The 14,541-nt window shown below is 50.9% G+C and overlaps 1 protein-coding gene across 3 annotated transcripts in view; it reads left to right on the plus strand.

Moving 5' to 3' along the window:
• Nucleotides 1-1,292: 1,292 nt before the first annotated feature.
• Nucleotides 1,293-14,541, plus strand: part of Grid2ip (Grid2 interacting protein) — a 33,351-nt gene continuing 20,102 nt past the window's right edge. Inside the window, exons 1-2 of one of the 3 annotated variants that reach the window (XM_046453821.1) lie at nucleotides 1,293-1,688; nucleotides 7,580-7,734. In XM_046453821.1, the coding sequence (XP_046309777.1) occupies nucleotides 1,293-1,688; nucleotides 7,580-7,734 (551 nt within the window). Of the gene's footprint in view, nucleotides 1,689-7,579; nucleotides 7,735-8,863; nucleotides 8,878-13,142; nucleotides 13,178-14,541 lie in introns of those variants that run through there. The other 2 variants (XM_046453823.1, XM_046453822.1) reach the window with 2 other exon arrangements.

Here is a 14,541-nt window from a genome sequence, read left to right on the forward strand (position 1 = left end):
CGAGGCTGGGATATGGTGATTGAACAGGCTTGGTTAATGCCAGCTCCTGCTACCAGGGAGAGTACATAACTGCCTGTTCCCTCAGAAGCCCTGGACAAGGAGAGAGGGAGGGCTTGTTGGTAGTCAAATTACTGGATTGCCTACAGTACAGGTGGTGGGAGGTCTGTGTGGACATTCTCAACATAGGTGGTACACAGTGGGCAATACACAGACAAAAATGAGCTAGGGAGAGGCTGGAGGAACAGGCTGGCTCTGCCATTCCCCAGGGGCTTGACCTTGAGTTGAGATCCCCCAGTTTCAAGGAGTGGTCCCTCCACTTCCTGGGTCTAGAGGTTTATAAGGCACTGCCCTGTGGCAGCGGGTGGGGATATGAATGGTCACCTGGGGCTTGTTCTTGCTCCAAAATTCCCTTTTGAAAGGGTATGATTCACACAGGACTCAGAAAGGGGATCTGGCAGATGAAAAAGGTAATAAGAGGGTGAAGTTGGAAGGATTGCTGAGAAAACGGGGTATGGAGGGCTGGGACTGTGGCACTGGGTTCTATTCTCAGCACCACATATAAATAAATAAAATAAAGATCTATCAACAACTAAGGAAAAAAAAAAAATATATATATATATATATATATATATATATATATATATATATATATATATAAAGAAAAGGGGGCGTGGAAACTAGATGTATCATGGAAGCCAGACAGTAAAGCCAGACAGCCCCCTGGAAAAGTGTGTGGCCTTGGTCAAAACACCAAGGAACTCAAATGAAGACATTCAGGGAGAGTTGTCTTACATCCAAAGGGGAGGGGGATGTTTTAATTATAAAGTCAAGGGGCAAGGGATACATAGAGAAATGAGTGGATGTCTTCAAAGATCCCCCTCTACCTTGTCCCTTGGTGTCCTGGAGGGTTCAGAGACAAGCAGCCGGGCTCTTCTCTGCCCTTCTACCTAAAGACCATGCACCCCAATTACTGCTGCTCCAACCTCCATCCACCACACTGCCTCTGTGTGGTCTGAGACCTGGTCTGTATCCATCAGACATCCCCATGGCCCTTTTTACCTCCCCCCTCTAACTGAGCTCCTCTGGGGCTCCATTTTCTCAGCCACAGACAGGCGAATGAATGGGGAAGGGGAAACACGCAGACAGAGAGAAAAACTGAGACAGAGGGAGGAGTCAGAGAAAAGTGGAGGCCCAGGATACTCCAGTTCTGTTCCCATAGACAGGGCCACAAAGAATCCCTATGCTCTTCTTTCTCTCTGCTCCAGTCACACCATCACACCATCACAGCTGCCATGCCGGCCACCAACCAGGGCTGGCCCGAGGACTTCGGCTTCCGGCTAGGTGGCTCTGGCCCGTGCTTCGTCCTGGAGGTGGCTGAGGGAAGTAGTGCACACGCCGGGGGACTGCGGCCCGGGGACCAGATTCTGGAGGTGGAGGGGCTGGCTGTGGGCGGTCTGAGCCGTGAACGCCTGGTACGCCTTGCTCGGCGCTGCCCTCGTGTGCCACCCAGCCTTGGTGTGCTCCCCGGCCCCGAAGGCGGCCCGGTAGCCCTGTCCGCAGCTTTGCGGGCGCCGCGTTGTGGCCGTGGCCTCGCACTGGGCCGTGAGCTGCTTCGCCTGGCAGGCCGCAAGCGCCCAGATGCCGTGCACCGGGAGCGAAGGCGCAAGGCCCAGGAGTTCAGCCGCAAGGTAGGGCGCGGGGGCGGGACTAGTAATATGGGCGTGGAGGGGGCGGTGCTAGAAATGTGGGCGGGGGCGGGGCGCTGTACGGGGAGGGGGCGCTTGCCGAGGAAATTTAGAGAGGCAGATTTACCATAAATAGAATGATGGTCAAGACTGAGGGGTCTGTACCTAATTTTGTAACTTTGTTCACTTGTTGTATGGGAATCATTTATCTTTTTTTATTGAGGTACTGTAGGTGTAAAGAGCCATATATAGATATCTATCTATCTATATCTATCTCACACATCTACAGACCCTTGTAATCCCCCCTCATCAAAATGTACAAAAATTGAGATCAGATAATAGAATGCAGGCTGTAGGATAATTCCTTCAACCCAGAAGGCTCCCACCTGACCCTTTCCCTGGCTCTCCTTCCCCTCAGAGGAGCTGCTATTCCACAGCCATCATTATAATCTTGGCTATTTGTGAACTTCATATAATGGAATTATTCAGCAGGTACTGTTCAGTGCCGGCTTCTGTTGCTCAACATTGTATCTGTGACTTTCATTCACACTTGGGTGGCAGAAGATCTTTTTATTGTTGGTGTTTTTAAAAATAGCTCCCCCTGACTTTGCACAGCAGGCAGGATGGCTGGTTGGCTGCAGGACTCCCCCACCCCAACCTTCCAAAGGCATTTCCTGCCAGACTTTAGCACAATAGGCTCTGACAGGTCACAGGTGGGGAGTTTGAGTGACTCTGAAGACTGAGAGTTGGGAACCTGGAATGATCAAAGCCATAAAAGGAGCCCAAGTCCTGAATTACTTGCAGGAAACAGGGAGTGGCCAAAAAAGAGAGAGGGAGGCATGTCTCAGAGACCCAGGGCTGAGAAATGGAGGACAGATCGGCAGGGTCTCAGTACAGCAATACCCTCAGGCCATCCACATTCATATGGCTGTTCTCCAGGACTTTTAGTAATGGTCCTTGTTTAGCTAAGGCTCCAGCAGAATAAAGAGTGAACTTAAGTGTGACCAGGAAATAATCTGGAGTTGGGACATTCCACTACCACCCCTACCTGAAGCTTAGATCCCACCTGGATGCCAAGCTTGCAAACTTACTTACTGGAACAAGTTACTTACTGCTTATTTACTGGAACATCTGAGTTCATGGATTTGTTCTCCATGGAAGAGGAATTGTTCAGTCCTGCCCTTGGCATGGCCTGGCTGAAGGTTTAGGGGGCCCAGGAAATCTGGAAATCCTGTTAGAGCTTGACTGTTGCAAAAATGGTTCCCAGTTCCACTCCCTAAGTATCACATTCCCTCGCCCTTACACACACACACACACACACACACACACACAGAAGCCTTCTCCAGCCTTCAAGCTTGGTCCAGTCCTCCCTACTTCTACACTGACCCCCCACCTCCAGGAGTCTTTTCATTATCATGTACCCTGGCATGAACCCTGCCTGGGCCCTTCAACCTCTGCCATCTTGACTCTCTGGGCTGGTGGTATAGCTCAATAATTAAAGCATGTACTTAGCATGCATGAGGCTATGGGTTCCATCCCAAGCACCACAAAAAAATTTTTATTTAAGTTGTGGTTTTCTTCCTATACCCAGGGTGAATTCTGCTGCTTTAACAAACAAAATTAGCATCTTGGTACCTTTGCACTATAGTTTGCTCTACCCACACAAAGTCCTCTAAGGGTTCAGGCAACTTTCCAGAGTAGCTGATGTCCCCATCTCAGTGTGAAGCTTTTTTAGGTTCCTCCATCTCAGTGTGAAGCTTCAAGTTTCCTTGTGGAAGATGAAACATGCATGGGAAATTGTGCCTTGGCTCTTAGAACTGCATGGTCCATCAATACTCATTGGCCAGAATTGGTTACACTGGTGCTCCTCAAGGATGCTGGGAAATATAGTCTTTTATGTGTCCAGGAAGAGGGGGAAGATCTAGAAAAATTGATAAAAATTAGTAATGTCTGCAACAATCCCAGATGGCCTGTCAGAGAACAAAGTCCTGTCCCAAACACCACTTAATTCCTGCAGGGTTAGAAGGGGACAGACTCAGAGCCCCAGCAGGGTACAGTGGATATACAGATCTGGCCAGGAAGCAGGGCTGGCTAAAGTGGAATCTGTCATGCTGCCAGGCCAGCTAGAGTGGGTTTTCTGGCAAAAAAAAAAAAAATGGGGGGGAGCCCTAACTATGAGTTGTGGATCATAGTTAGGGCTCCCCGCAAATCCTCACAAGCGAAGCGTATCCCCCCCCCCAAAAAAAAAGACTGCCTTCTGAAGATGAAGGGCCTCTGCAGAGCCTCCGCCAGTTCTCAATAACCAGCCCCCTGGGTGCTCTTCAGCACTCTGCCTGCCCCAGTTTTTCCTCCTTGAAGTAGCTGATATTTAATAGAAAATCCATTAGTGTCCCGTGATGGTGTCTCATGCTTAGATGTAGGTTGAGAACATCTGGGTAATAACTGACACCAAAACTGCACTATGGCACAGGCCCCAGGAGGGGGGGAGTTATTTTTTCCTCTTTCTTACATAAAATACCTTTGCAGCTAGCCATGTTCTCCTTTGAATTGAAGCTGCTTCTAACTTTGATTTCAAACCAGTAACCTCCCCAGCGGGGCTAGTGCATGGGAGGTGGGTGCCTGGTGCTGTAGGTGCCCTATCCACAGGTCAGCTGAGGACCTGCAGGAAATGCAAAGCATTGCTGCTTTTTGGTTCAGTTCCATGAACATGCACTTGTGCCTTCTCTGTGCCAGGCCCTGTGCTTACAGGCTGCACAAAAGTCAGAAAGAGGGTTAACTTCATATGGCTGGTTGGCTGTGGGGAGTGGGGAGTGGGGAGACAGACAGCGACATGCACAGACTTGTGGTGTGAATTTGCTAGGATTCAGACAAACACGGAAAGTAGCTTCTGCTTGGATCCCTGAAAGACCACTGTTAATACCTACTCATCATCTTTAGTGTCAGGCTTTGGAAAGCCTGTCTTAATCCCTTGGTGTAACCATTTAGGAAGCAGTCAGATATATAAGTTCAAGAGCAAGCCCTAGGTGGAAGATCAAGATATCATTTACCACCTGGGGTCCTTAACCAGAGCACAATCATGGAGTCAGGGGCAGACTATGGTGGTTACAGGTGGTGATATGGAAATAGAATATATAGACAGCTCTGGGCTAGACAAAGGAAAAGAATGATTGAGTTGTGAGACCAAGGATGAATTCATTCATTCATAGTTTTGGACAGACTTGAACATTTATATAAGCTGTGGGGAAGGAGGCAGTAGAGATGCCAAAACCATGCATTTAGCTGTCATTGACTCTCAATTGTGCAGGACAGGGGAAGCAGCCATCACCTAGACAGACAAGGAGCCTAAACTAGCATTCCTGCAGGGAAGAGACAATAAGCAATTGGAGAATACAATACACAAGTGATTCCAGATAATGATAATGAAGTGAGGAAATAGAGTGAGAAGAGAGAGTGATAGAGGTCACTTTGATGGGGCAGTTAGGAAAGGCTCACTGAGAGGGGGACTTTTGAGTTGGAAGATGAATGACAAGCAGATCACAGGAAGAGAGGGTGGGAATATGGGGGCAGTGAGGTGTCAGTGGCCTGGTAGGTTGGCTTTTATCAAGAAGGAAGTTCTTAATCTCATAGTGGAGGGTTCAAGGGAAGGATGATGGGTCTGTTGGGAAGTTGGGAGGTGCATGTAGGGAGGTGGTACTGACAACCCCCATTCAGGCTGAGATTGCATCATGAGCCCCTGAGAGAGAGATGCATGGCTTGCTCCGTCACCCAGCCTTCCTTCCTGCTTCAAGATCAGCTCAAGATGTCAGTACCCCAGAGACATACCAAACTCTCCACTAACAAGAGAGGGCTCTCATGGAGCATGTACTTTAAATGGGTAAATTGTATGGTATGTGCACAATTTAATGGTTTTTAGTATGTTCACACAGTCATGCAATCATCATAAGAATCAAATTTAGAAAATAGAAAACCTGGCACCCCTTAGCCATCACTCCACATGTCATAGTTTTCAACAAAGATTGAGAGCATCAGTTCATCATTATCACTAGCCAGAGAGTACCACACTGCATCAAATCTAAGGAGTTGGGGATTTAGCTCAGTGGCAGAGTGCTCACCTAGAATGCATGAGATCCTGGGCTCACTCTCAGCACCAAAAAAAAAAAAAAATCTAAAATTCAATGCACAGTTATTATTTATTTAATACTAAGAAACAAAACTCTCGCTACCTAATATGACACATGCTTCCTTATGACCTTCTTATCACTTAATTTAGTAGTTACCTAAAGAGTTCTGTTAGATTTATTTAGACATTTAGTACCAGCAATGCGTATAACTTAGTGGTAGTAAAAATATGAACACCTACGACTTTCTCACACATGCACAGGAGTAATGACTAGCAATAAGACACATCCTGATTTCGGAGATGTTCAAGTATGAAAAAATTCTCACCCTAGAATCAGTGATACACAATGTTGATAGTATGGAGGGTACTTGACTACAGAATAATGGAAGTTGACTCCATCGACAGGCAGAAAAGAAGTTTATGGGAGTGGCAGTTCATAGGATCAGCTTTGAGCAAGCTTAGAATCAAGAAAGGATTTCCAACCAGGAACACAGCTGTCCTAAAGCACCCTTCAGGAGAATCTGCTCAGGATGCACTGTGGAGCTCTGTTATGCCCTGAACAATCTTTGCATTTCTACATCACTCCTTCAAGAGCCAAAGTCCTGGCCTCCAACCAGCTAAGGAGCCTCTGAGTGGCCAAAGCTACAGCATAACCACCAGGATCTTCTCTCTCACTTAGTTTGGGGTTTCCTCCCTTCTTGGCTGGATAACCAAGAAACTACAAATAAGACCAGGTGTGGTGGCACACGCCTGTAATTCCAGAAGCTCAGGAGGCTCAGGCAGGAAGACTGCAAGTTCAAAGCCAGCCTCAGCAATTTAGTGAAGTCCTAAGCAATTCAGTGAGACCTTGTCTCTAAATAAAATATAAAAAAGGGCTGGGGATGTGACATAGTGGTTAAGCTCCTCTGGGTTCAAACCTGGCACAAAAAAGAAAAGAAAAACTACAAATATCCCCCACATGGATGTGCTGCAGTTATTTAGGCCATATTGTTAGATATTTATATGGCTCCCAACATCTAAGTATGATAACAATGAGGAGGTAGACCTCCTCACTCATATATCATCCTGCATTTGTCAGGACATAACTAGGATAGATTCCTAGACATCAGGTCATTGGATAAAAGAATGGGCCTTCAACACACTTAACAAGCTACCTTCCAGAAACATTGTGTGCATTTGCAGGCCCATTTTCCATGGATACTCGCTCCTCTGAATAGATGTGCCTTGGTTAGTATTAGCTGATTTGAGCACAAAGAGAAAGAAAACAAAAGCCCAAAGGGAGAACTGAGGGAGTCAAAATTCAGGGTTAGCAGTATACTCTACTATGTTTTTATGAAGCCAGAATGTTCTCTGTGGGATCTCTCAGCAAACAGCTCAGCGGAAGAGAACATAGTATTATAATAATAGTAACTAGCAATTAGTGAGTGCCTGGCACATTTTTCAGCTCTTGTATTAATTCCTTTGATCCTTAGAATATTCATTAGAATAGTTGTCCCTGGTTTGAACCCTGATCCCATAACCTTGCAACCCACGTTGATTCTATGACCTGTTTTGCCCACAAATTCCTTTTCTGAAGTCACGTTACCTCTATCAGTCTCAGGGTTGTTTTGCTTTGTTTTTAGATGTAGAATGAATATCTAGAGAAAGCTGTAAGGTTTAAAATGATGATATAGGCAAAACTCTCTCCATGTCAGCTACTTTGTGGAAGCAAACTGAGAGAGGAAGACAGAGGTGAGTGATTCTCCCTGGTTCTACCATGGATCCCTTCTTGCAGGTGGATGAAATCTTGGGGGACCAGCTGACTGCCAAGGAGCAGGTGTTTGCAGCTCTGAAGCAATTTGCAGCTGAGCCACTGGTAGATGACCTGGTGTGGGCTCTCACCCTGGCACTGCCCCGGGAGGCCCGTGGGCCACTCCTGGAGAACCTCAGGTGACTCAGTCAGGGGCAGGGTGGGTGGGGAGGGTAATTTTCACTCACACTGTCCTCTTTCCCACCATCATCCTGAGCACCCCACCAGCACAAGTGGCTCTTGCACTTGCCACCAACGCATCTGCAGCCCAGAACAAGGGTAGACTAGTCACCCTGAAAGGCAACCAGAGAAGGTAGCTATTGGCTCTGCTGGATGCCAGGACATCACCTTGTGTGAGTACAGGGACTGCCAACTGCTAGGCTGCTATAGGCCTCAGAGAGGGCCCACCTCCTGATAGAAAGCCACAGATGCCCTGCTCTATCCCAACTCCAGATGGTGGAAATCTCCAACAGGATATTGAGATACTCCCAGTTCTTTACTGAGGCTGAGCAGAGGCACAGTGGGAAGGCAGGAAGCCTTGGACAGTGCTGTGTGGATCTGGACACCCACTCTCAATCTTGCAGATGATGCCTGCTCTCTGCCCTTTGACACCTTTTAATGATGATGATGATGATGGTGTGTTCCAAGGACCTCACCAGGCCCTTGATGGACACTCTTTTGCTGAATTCCCCTGGAATTAATCCATTTCACAGAGCCAAACTGAGGCTTAGGGAGATTCAGAGACTGGCCTAAAATCACACAGCAAAATAGTGGGAGTCCCAGGACCCTAAAGCTAGTCTGCTGTGCACTTTCTGCTGTTCTGCTCTGCTGTGGACTCACTGTCTAAATTTGTTTGTCAGGAAAAAAATAAAATAAAATCCTGATGGGTCCTCACCTGGAGTGACCCGAGGTGTCCCATAAATCTCCAGATCCCATCTCTTTGATTGAGGGTCTCACTGCCTGCCCAGGTTGGATCAGGCTCCCTCTGGGGCTTTCCCTATCCGGATCCTGTGGGGCATTCCCTTCAACTCCCATCTTATTGCCCCCCCCCCACCCTCTCCTTCGGGTCTGTGACTGCCCCCAGCCCTCGCGGTTCCAAGGCTCAGCCCGCCCCATCCCTGGCTGCCATTCACCCCGCAGCCTGCCCCTCCCTGTGGGCCTGGCCAATGTCAGGGACCGGGCTGGCCACCCCCCCCCCCGCCCCCACCAGCCCGGGCGCAGCGTCTTGGCTCTGCAGCAGAGCATAGGAGGCCACCGAAAGAGGCCACCATGAGCTGCCTGGGGTGAGTAAGGGTCCTGCCCCTTGCTGGGAAAATCCAGCGAGAAAAAAAAAAAAAAGTTCTTTCTAGAGCCGAATTTGCCGCGGAGATGATGCACAGGCGCTGAGGGATCCCTGGGGAGGTGACGGATGGGCAGCCCCCCGCCCCGCCCCACCAGGGTTGGGCTGGCCGGGGAGGGCTCAGGCGGCCCGCTGTCCCTAGAGAAGTTGGCACGCTTGTCCCCAGGCTGCCAGCAGCAGGACTCAGCTGGAGGTCCTCTCGGGTCCCTTCATTTCCCTCGGTGCTGCTCGGCTTGAGTCCCCGCCGCTTCTCCTGCTTCTCCCGGGACAGCCCCCGCCCCTGTTTTTCAGGATTGCTGTCCCCCAGCGACCCGCGGCCAGGTAGCAAGTCAGGAAGGCGGGGCGGGGGTGGGGGGCGGTGGCTCTACTTAAATCCCCGGAAGCGGGAAGCCTGGACTCCTGGGATGCCCGGTGCCCAGTAGCATCCTAGGGGCTCCCGGGGCGGATGAAACAGCTGCCTGTATTGTCAGCAGGTGTCAAATGAGACAGGAAAATTGGCGAGGCTGCTGGAGGAGGGGGCGGCACCCAGCTGGGCTCTGCAGGGAGAGGGTTACCCTCTCATTAGGGCTTCAGCCACCGGTCCCCACCCCCACCTCTCCACTAGGGCTTCCAAACACCTCTTTCCCAGGTCTGGCCAGTTGCCACCAGCGTCACCTTTTACTGGAATCTAAGGTGGGTTCTGGGGTCTCTGTGGAGATTCCAGGGCACTGCCTTCCTGGGAGAGCTCAGAGCAGGCAGGAAGGGTCCAGCCACTACCAGCTGTGATTCTGAGGATGGAGTGCCAGCTCAGGGCAGACCATGGCCAACTCATCCATGGGCAATCAGAGCAAGCTCCTCTCTGGAGGTAGCAGGTGTCAGTGCTGTGGCTCAGACAGTGACTAGTGTGGGGTGGGGGAGTTCTGGTGGTGTGTCCTTCGAAGATGGGAGGAGAGTCCCCAAGGAAAATTTGTCAGGAACAGGATGAGGGAGGTGTCACAGTAGCCCTTGGAAGTCGACTGTGCCAGCTATAAACCATCCAGCATAGGATTGGGGGGTGGGGTGCAGGCACAGGGAGACTGGTCCTGCAGGAGAACCCACATCAAGGAGAGTCAAGGCTTAAATAAGAGGTTGAGCTGCTACAGGGTGATGGGTGAAGAAATATATATATTTGCATATGTGTGTGTGTACGTGCCAAGGCTCCACATGGAAACTAGAACCCAAATCAGAGAGGTGTGGCTTCTTGAGGGATGGTCACAATGGCTAAAAGACAAAATTTGGGGAGCAGGAGGAAGAAGCACTGAAACCATAAACCTGGGCCTTCTGGCATAGTAGCTACTAACCACATGTGATTATTTATTTAAATTTTCACTAATATTTGATACAATTTGAAGTTCAGCTAAGTCTCCCTAGCCACATTTCAGGCACTACATATGATAGCTACATATGGCTAGTGACTACCATCTGGGATAATGCTGACATAGAACACATCCAGGCTCCTTTGAAAAGCAGTATTTTGAGGTGCAAGACAGGTCTGTGGCTGCAATGTAAGCCGAAGGAGGCTTCCTTTATAATATCAGTTAATGCTGTGACTCAGAGCCTAATTTGGGTCTGTCCCCAGAGGGATCCTAGTCTGATGAAGTGATAAAATGACTTTCTAATTAGGACAGGCCAAGCAGTTTGGAAAGTGTGAGGTGGCCAGGAGGGAACAGGAAGGCAGTCAGTTGGGTGGTCGCTAGTGTTTCAGGGAACATTTGAGGAAGGGGGAGAGGTGTGTGTGAGAGTGGGCTGGAGAGGAAAGCAGCTGAGGTAGGGGAAGGAGCTGGAATTTGAAATCAAGACAGACCTGGAACCCCAGGTCCCCTCACTGAGGGTGCAAACTTAAACAGGTTCGTTGACCTTTACAGTTTGTAAAATAGGTCTGGTCAACCCGTGTGTTCCCAGCAGGACTCTTGGTAGGAAACCCTAGAAATGAACCCTGCCAACTGTAGGCAGAAAAGGGATTAGCTGACAATCTGGAGGTGGGAGAGGGACCATCTGCACCCCCTCCACCTCTTCTTCAGTGACAAGTGCTAGGGACACCACAATGTGAAGTTATTGGAAAAATTCTATGAGCTAGTGTAGGTAAAGCGGCAGGCACATAGTATGTGATCAATTAATATTGACTTCCTGGGGGGGTCTCTTTCTTTTTCTTTCATTCTTTTTTTTTTTTTAACATGATCAGGTTTTTCAAGTATAGCACTATTGACATTTTCTCTGTCATTCTTACAATTTCTTTGTTGTTGGCAGCTGCCCTGTGTGTATCTGATGTTTGGCAGCAGCATCCCCCTAGTTGCCATTTTGTGAAAACCAAAGATATTCCCAGTGTCAAATGGCCCCTGGGGGAGGGGCATCATTGCCCATTTGAGAACTGTTGTCCTAGAATGGTCTTTGGGAACACTCTCTTGCTGAGGCAGGTACTTCAGAGAAGCCCAGCTTCTGTCACTTGTCCTCTAGCCCACCTAAGCTGCCTTGGATTTTTATCAAAAGAACCAGCTGCTGGCCCATCAGGGGCGATCACTGTGCCTTTATGGATTTGGCCCAGAGGCAGTATGTCTGGAATCCAGCACAAACCTTTGCTCCATGCTTACATCTCTTCTGCCCTTGGCACGGTGGGCAGTTTTCATAGCCTTTGGATGTGCCTGGTTCTGGACCATTGCAGTTGGCACAAAACAACCAGAAATGGCTCTGTCATGATGCCTGCCTGGGGAGGGTGATGGTAGCCATGCGGATGTCAGCAAATGGTGCTGAGAGGGTTACCAAACATTTCTCTCCCTGGCAGGGCTGAGGACAAGGTGTGGGGAGATCATGGCTTGAGGAGTTTGGCTCTGGCTCCTGCTGCTGCTAGGGAGCAGTGCAGCTCTGGGAGGTCATGGCAGGGTGGTGGCCTCACTGGGACCAGGAATGGGGGGTGGGGCATGAGATGTGCTGGGCAGTATGGCCTGATCAGTTCTGCAGGTTCTTTCCTGTGGCAACTGAAGGCCAGCCCCTGGTGAGGTGTTCCTTTGAGGAACACAGAGGTAAAGTCCTGAGTTTCCCTACTCTGCAGTTTGAGCCTATTTGGGTGGTGTCTGTCTCCTGCTGAGTCAATGTCCCCCTTTGAGGTTGTCTCTGAGGAGCCCCCTTGAGGATGGCTTGGACTGGCTCCCTAGAATCTATCATTTCCATCCAAGATCTCAGATCCTGGCCTCTCCAGCGGTCAGGACTCTGAGTCAGTGGGAATGACCATGCAGAGAAGGTCCTTGGCGTCCGCTACTGTTCTGACTTTCAGGGAGTAGCAGGCCTAGAGCCAGGGGAAGAATCCAGACCCTTTTCTGTCACCTTTCTCTCCTCCTCCTTAGCTTTTCTCTCAGCAGGGAACTGTTCTTTCAGGGAGACCTACTTCCTGGGAGACCTACTTCCTGAGCAGTCCCCTCCTCACTTCTACTCACTCACCAAGCTGCAAAATCTTTACCTCCTCTGTGTTTTAGAATCTAGCCTCTTGTGCAATCCAACACCTTCCCCTGGGTCCCCTCCCACTAGCATCCCTCTCCGGATGTACTAAAACTTCTGGCGTTCCTCACCTCCCCTTGAATCCATAAGATCCCACATCTCCCTCCCATTATTCTGGGGGTGCTGTTTCAATTGCTGACCGTGATATTCAAGGCCTCCCTTTCCAGCCTCTTCTCCACCGCAGCTGACCTCTGGGTAGGAGGGAAGGGCTTCTTTTCGCTGGCTAACTCCTGTTGACCCCCGGAGGTCCAGCGCAATGGCCACCACCTCCTGAAAGCCTTCCGTGCTCTACAAAAGGCCGATAGGCTTCCTCTGAGCTGTCGGGTGCAGCTGGTATTGAGGACTGGCCACCGTGCAGGGGGGCAGGGTGCCGCGCGGGAAAGGTCGCAGGCGAAGCTCCTGGGGAAGGAGTAAAGGAGGAAGCCAAGGAGAGGCAGTAGAGCACTCTCGAACCAGCCCCCGGCTCTCGGCTCTCGCACCCATCCTCCAGCTAACTGGTGGGTCCCCAAGAGGGGAGGAGAGGGGCGGGGCGGGGCGGGGCGACCGAGAGGAGGCGGTCGCCGGGCCGGGGCCCGGACGGCTCCGGAGGGGCCATGCGCGCTCGCCGGGCGGAGGAGCGTGGAGTTGCGGCGCCCTAGCTCGGTCGCGGGCTCCGCCACTCCCTGCCTTTCTGCACCTGCGGCGCCGCCGTCCGGGTTCCAGATGGGGAAGGACCAGGGCTTCTCTCGGCACTTTAGGTAGCTTCCCCACTGCGCCCCGCGCCCTCCCCCCCCCCCAACTGTGCGCCCTAGGCGCGGCAAATTCGTCTCGGGCTAGCCTGAAAGTGGGTGGGGCTGGGGCATTGAGGGGCTTCCCTGCCCTGGGTGGGTATCCACCGAGCTCGGGCGGAGTTGGGGGCTGGGGAGGGTGTAAATAAACTGGGAGGGTACTAGAGCGGCGAGGTTTGCGTGTTAGTTACCAAGAATTCGATATGCAATCCTAGGAGTTGGGGTCGGATAGAAGAGCTAGGATTGGAAAGCCCTCTTTTTTCTTCCTACACTGGTGGAAGGAACAGGACAGGGAGCTGAGGCTGAGGTCGAGTGCTGTGGGTGAGAATCCAGCGTGCCCTGTCCCGAGTTTGGAAGGCACGACCTCTCAATTATGGCCCGTCCCAAGCTGAAGCTACCCGGATGAACCAGGGCACCCTCACCCCAATCCCCACCACACCAATTCGCTGGCTGTTGATCAAGGGCAAGGTGGAGAAAGCTGGGTCCGGCCAGGGAATGTGGTGGAGAGAGAGGACCCCAGGGAAGCCCCTGGTAGCAGAACTGACCTCGAGTGCTAGGTCATTGTGTGGCTCTCAGGAAGAATCTAGGGACCTCAGAAAGGACTTCTGGCATAGAAGGGACATGGGAATCCTGGATACCTATTGCCAGGCTGTCACAGTCAGAGGGGGGTCAAAAGAGTCAATTCAACTCCACTGCATGTAGCTGTGCTGAGTTGGTCAATTCATAGCAGCCCCAGGGGTGAATGGCCAGAGAGTAGAATGGATGGCCCACACAAGCCATGGAGGGTGTCTGGCTCACCAGGCAGACTTGGCCTCTGGCTCAGCCCCAAGGACATCAAGCAGTGAACTTGTCACTCATCCTTCTTCCACCTGTGCAGTGGGTGACTCAGTCTGGTTCCCATAGTATGGAGGAGAGACTTTTCTACTTGCTGCTGGAGAGTGGAGCTGGGCTGGTCACCTGGCCCCTGCCCAGGCTAAACTCAGGAGCTGGGTGTGTAGAGCTGATGCCTTGCAGAGCCTGGGGCTGGAGCTGGACAGTCTCAGGCTTGTCATCCCTCCTTTTCCTGGGCATGAGGCATGAGAACTGGGAGGGTGTGGGGCTTATGCAGGCCAGGCAGATGGAAGTGTCAGGCTCCAGAGACCTTGAGTGACCATCTGAGGAATGAGGCTGGGGCTCCAGATTTGTAAGAATCACTGCTGGTAGGTAGGAAAGGGCTCCCAAAAGAGTTGAGCAGGTCATTCATTCTGGCCTCCTGGTCATCTGGAATATGCAGACCTGGAGCAGAGCTCGCTGGGGGACAGGGCCAGCTTACCCCCTCCCAGAGGATTTACTCC

This window comes from Marmota monax, unplaced genomic scaffold (genome assembly GCF_021218885.2).
Source record: "Marmota monax isolate L192 unplaced genomic scaffold, Marmota_monax_Labrador192_F-V1.1 WCK01_AAM20220418_F8-fsc00338, whole genome shotgun sequence".
NCBI classification, from domain to species: Eukaryota; Metazoa; Chordata; class Mammalia; order Rodentia; family Sciuridae; genus Marmota; species Marmota monax.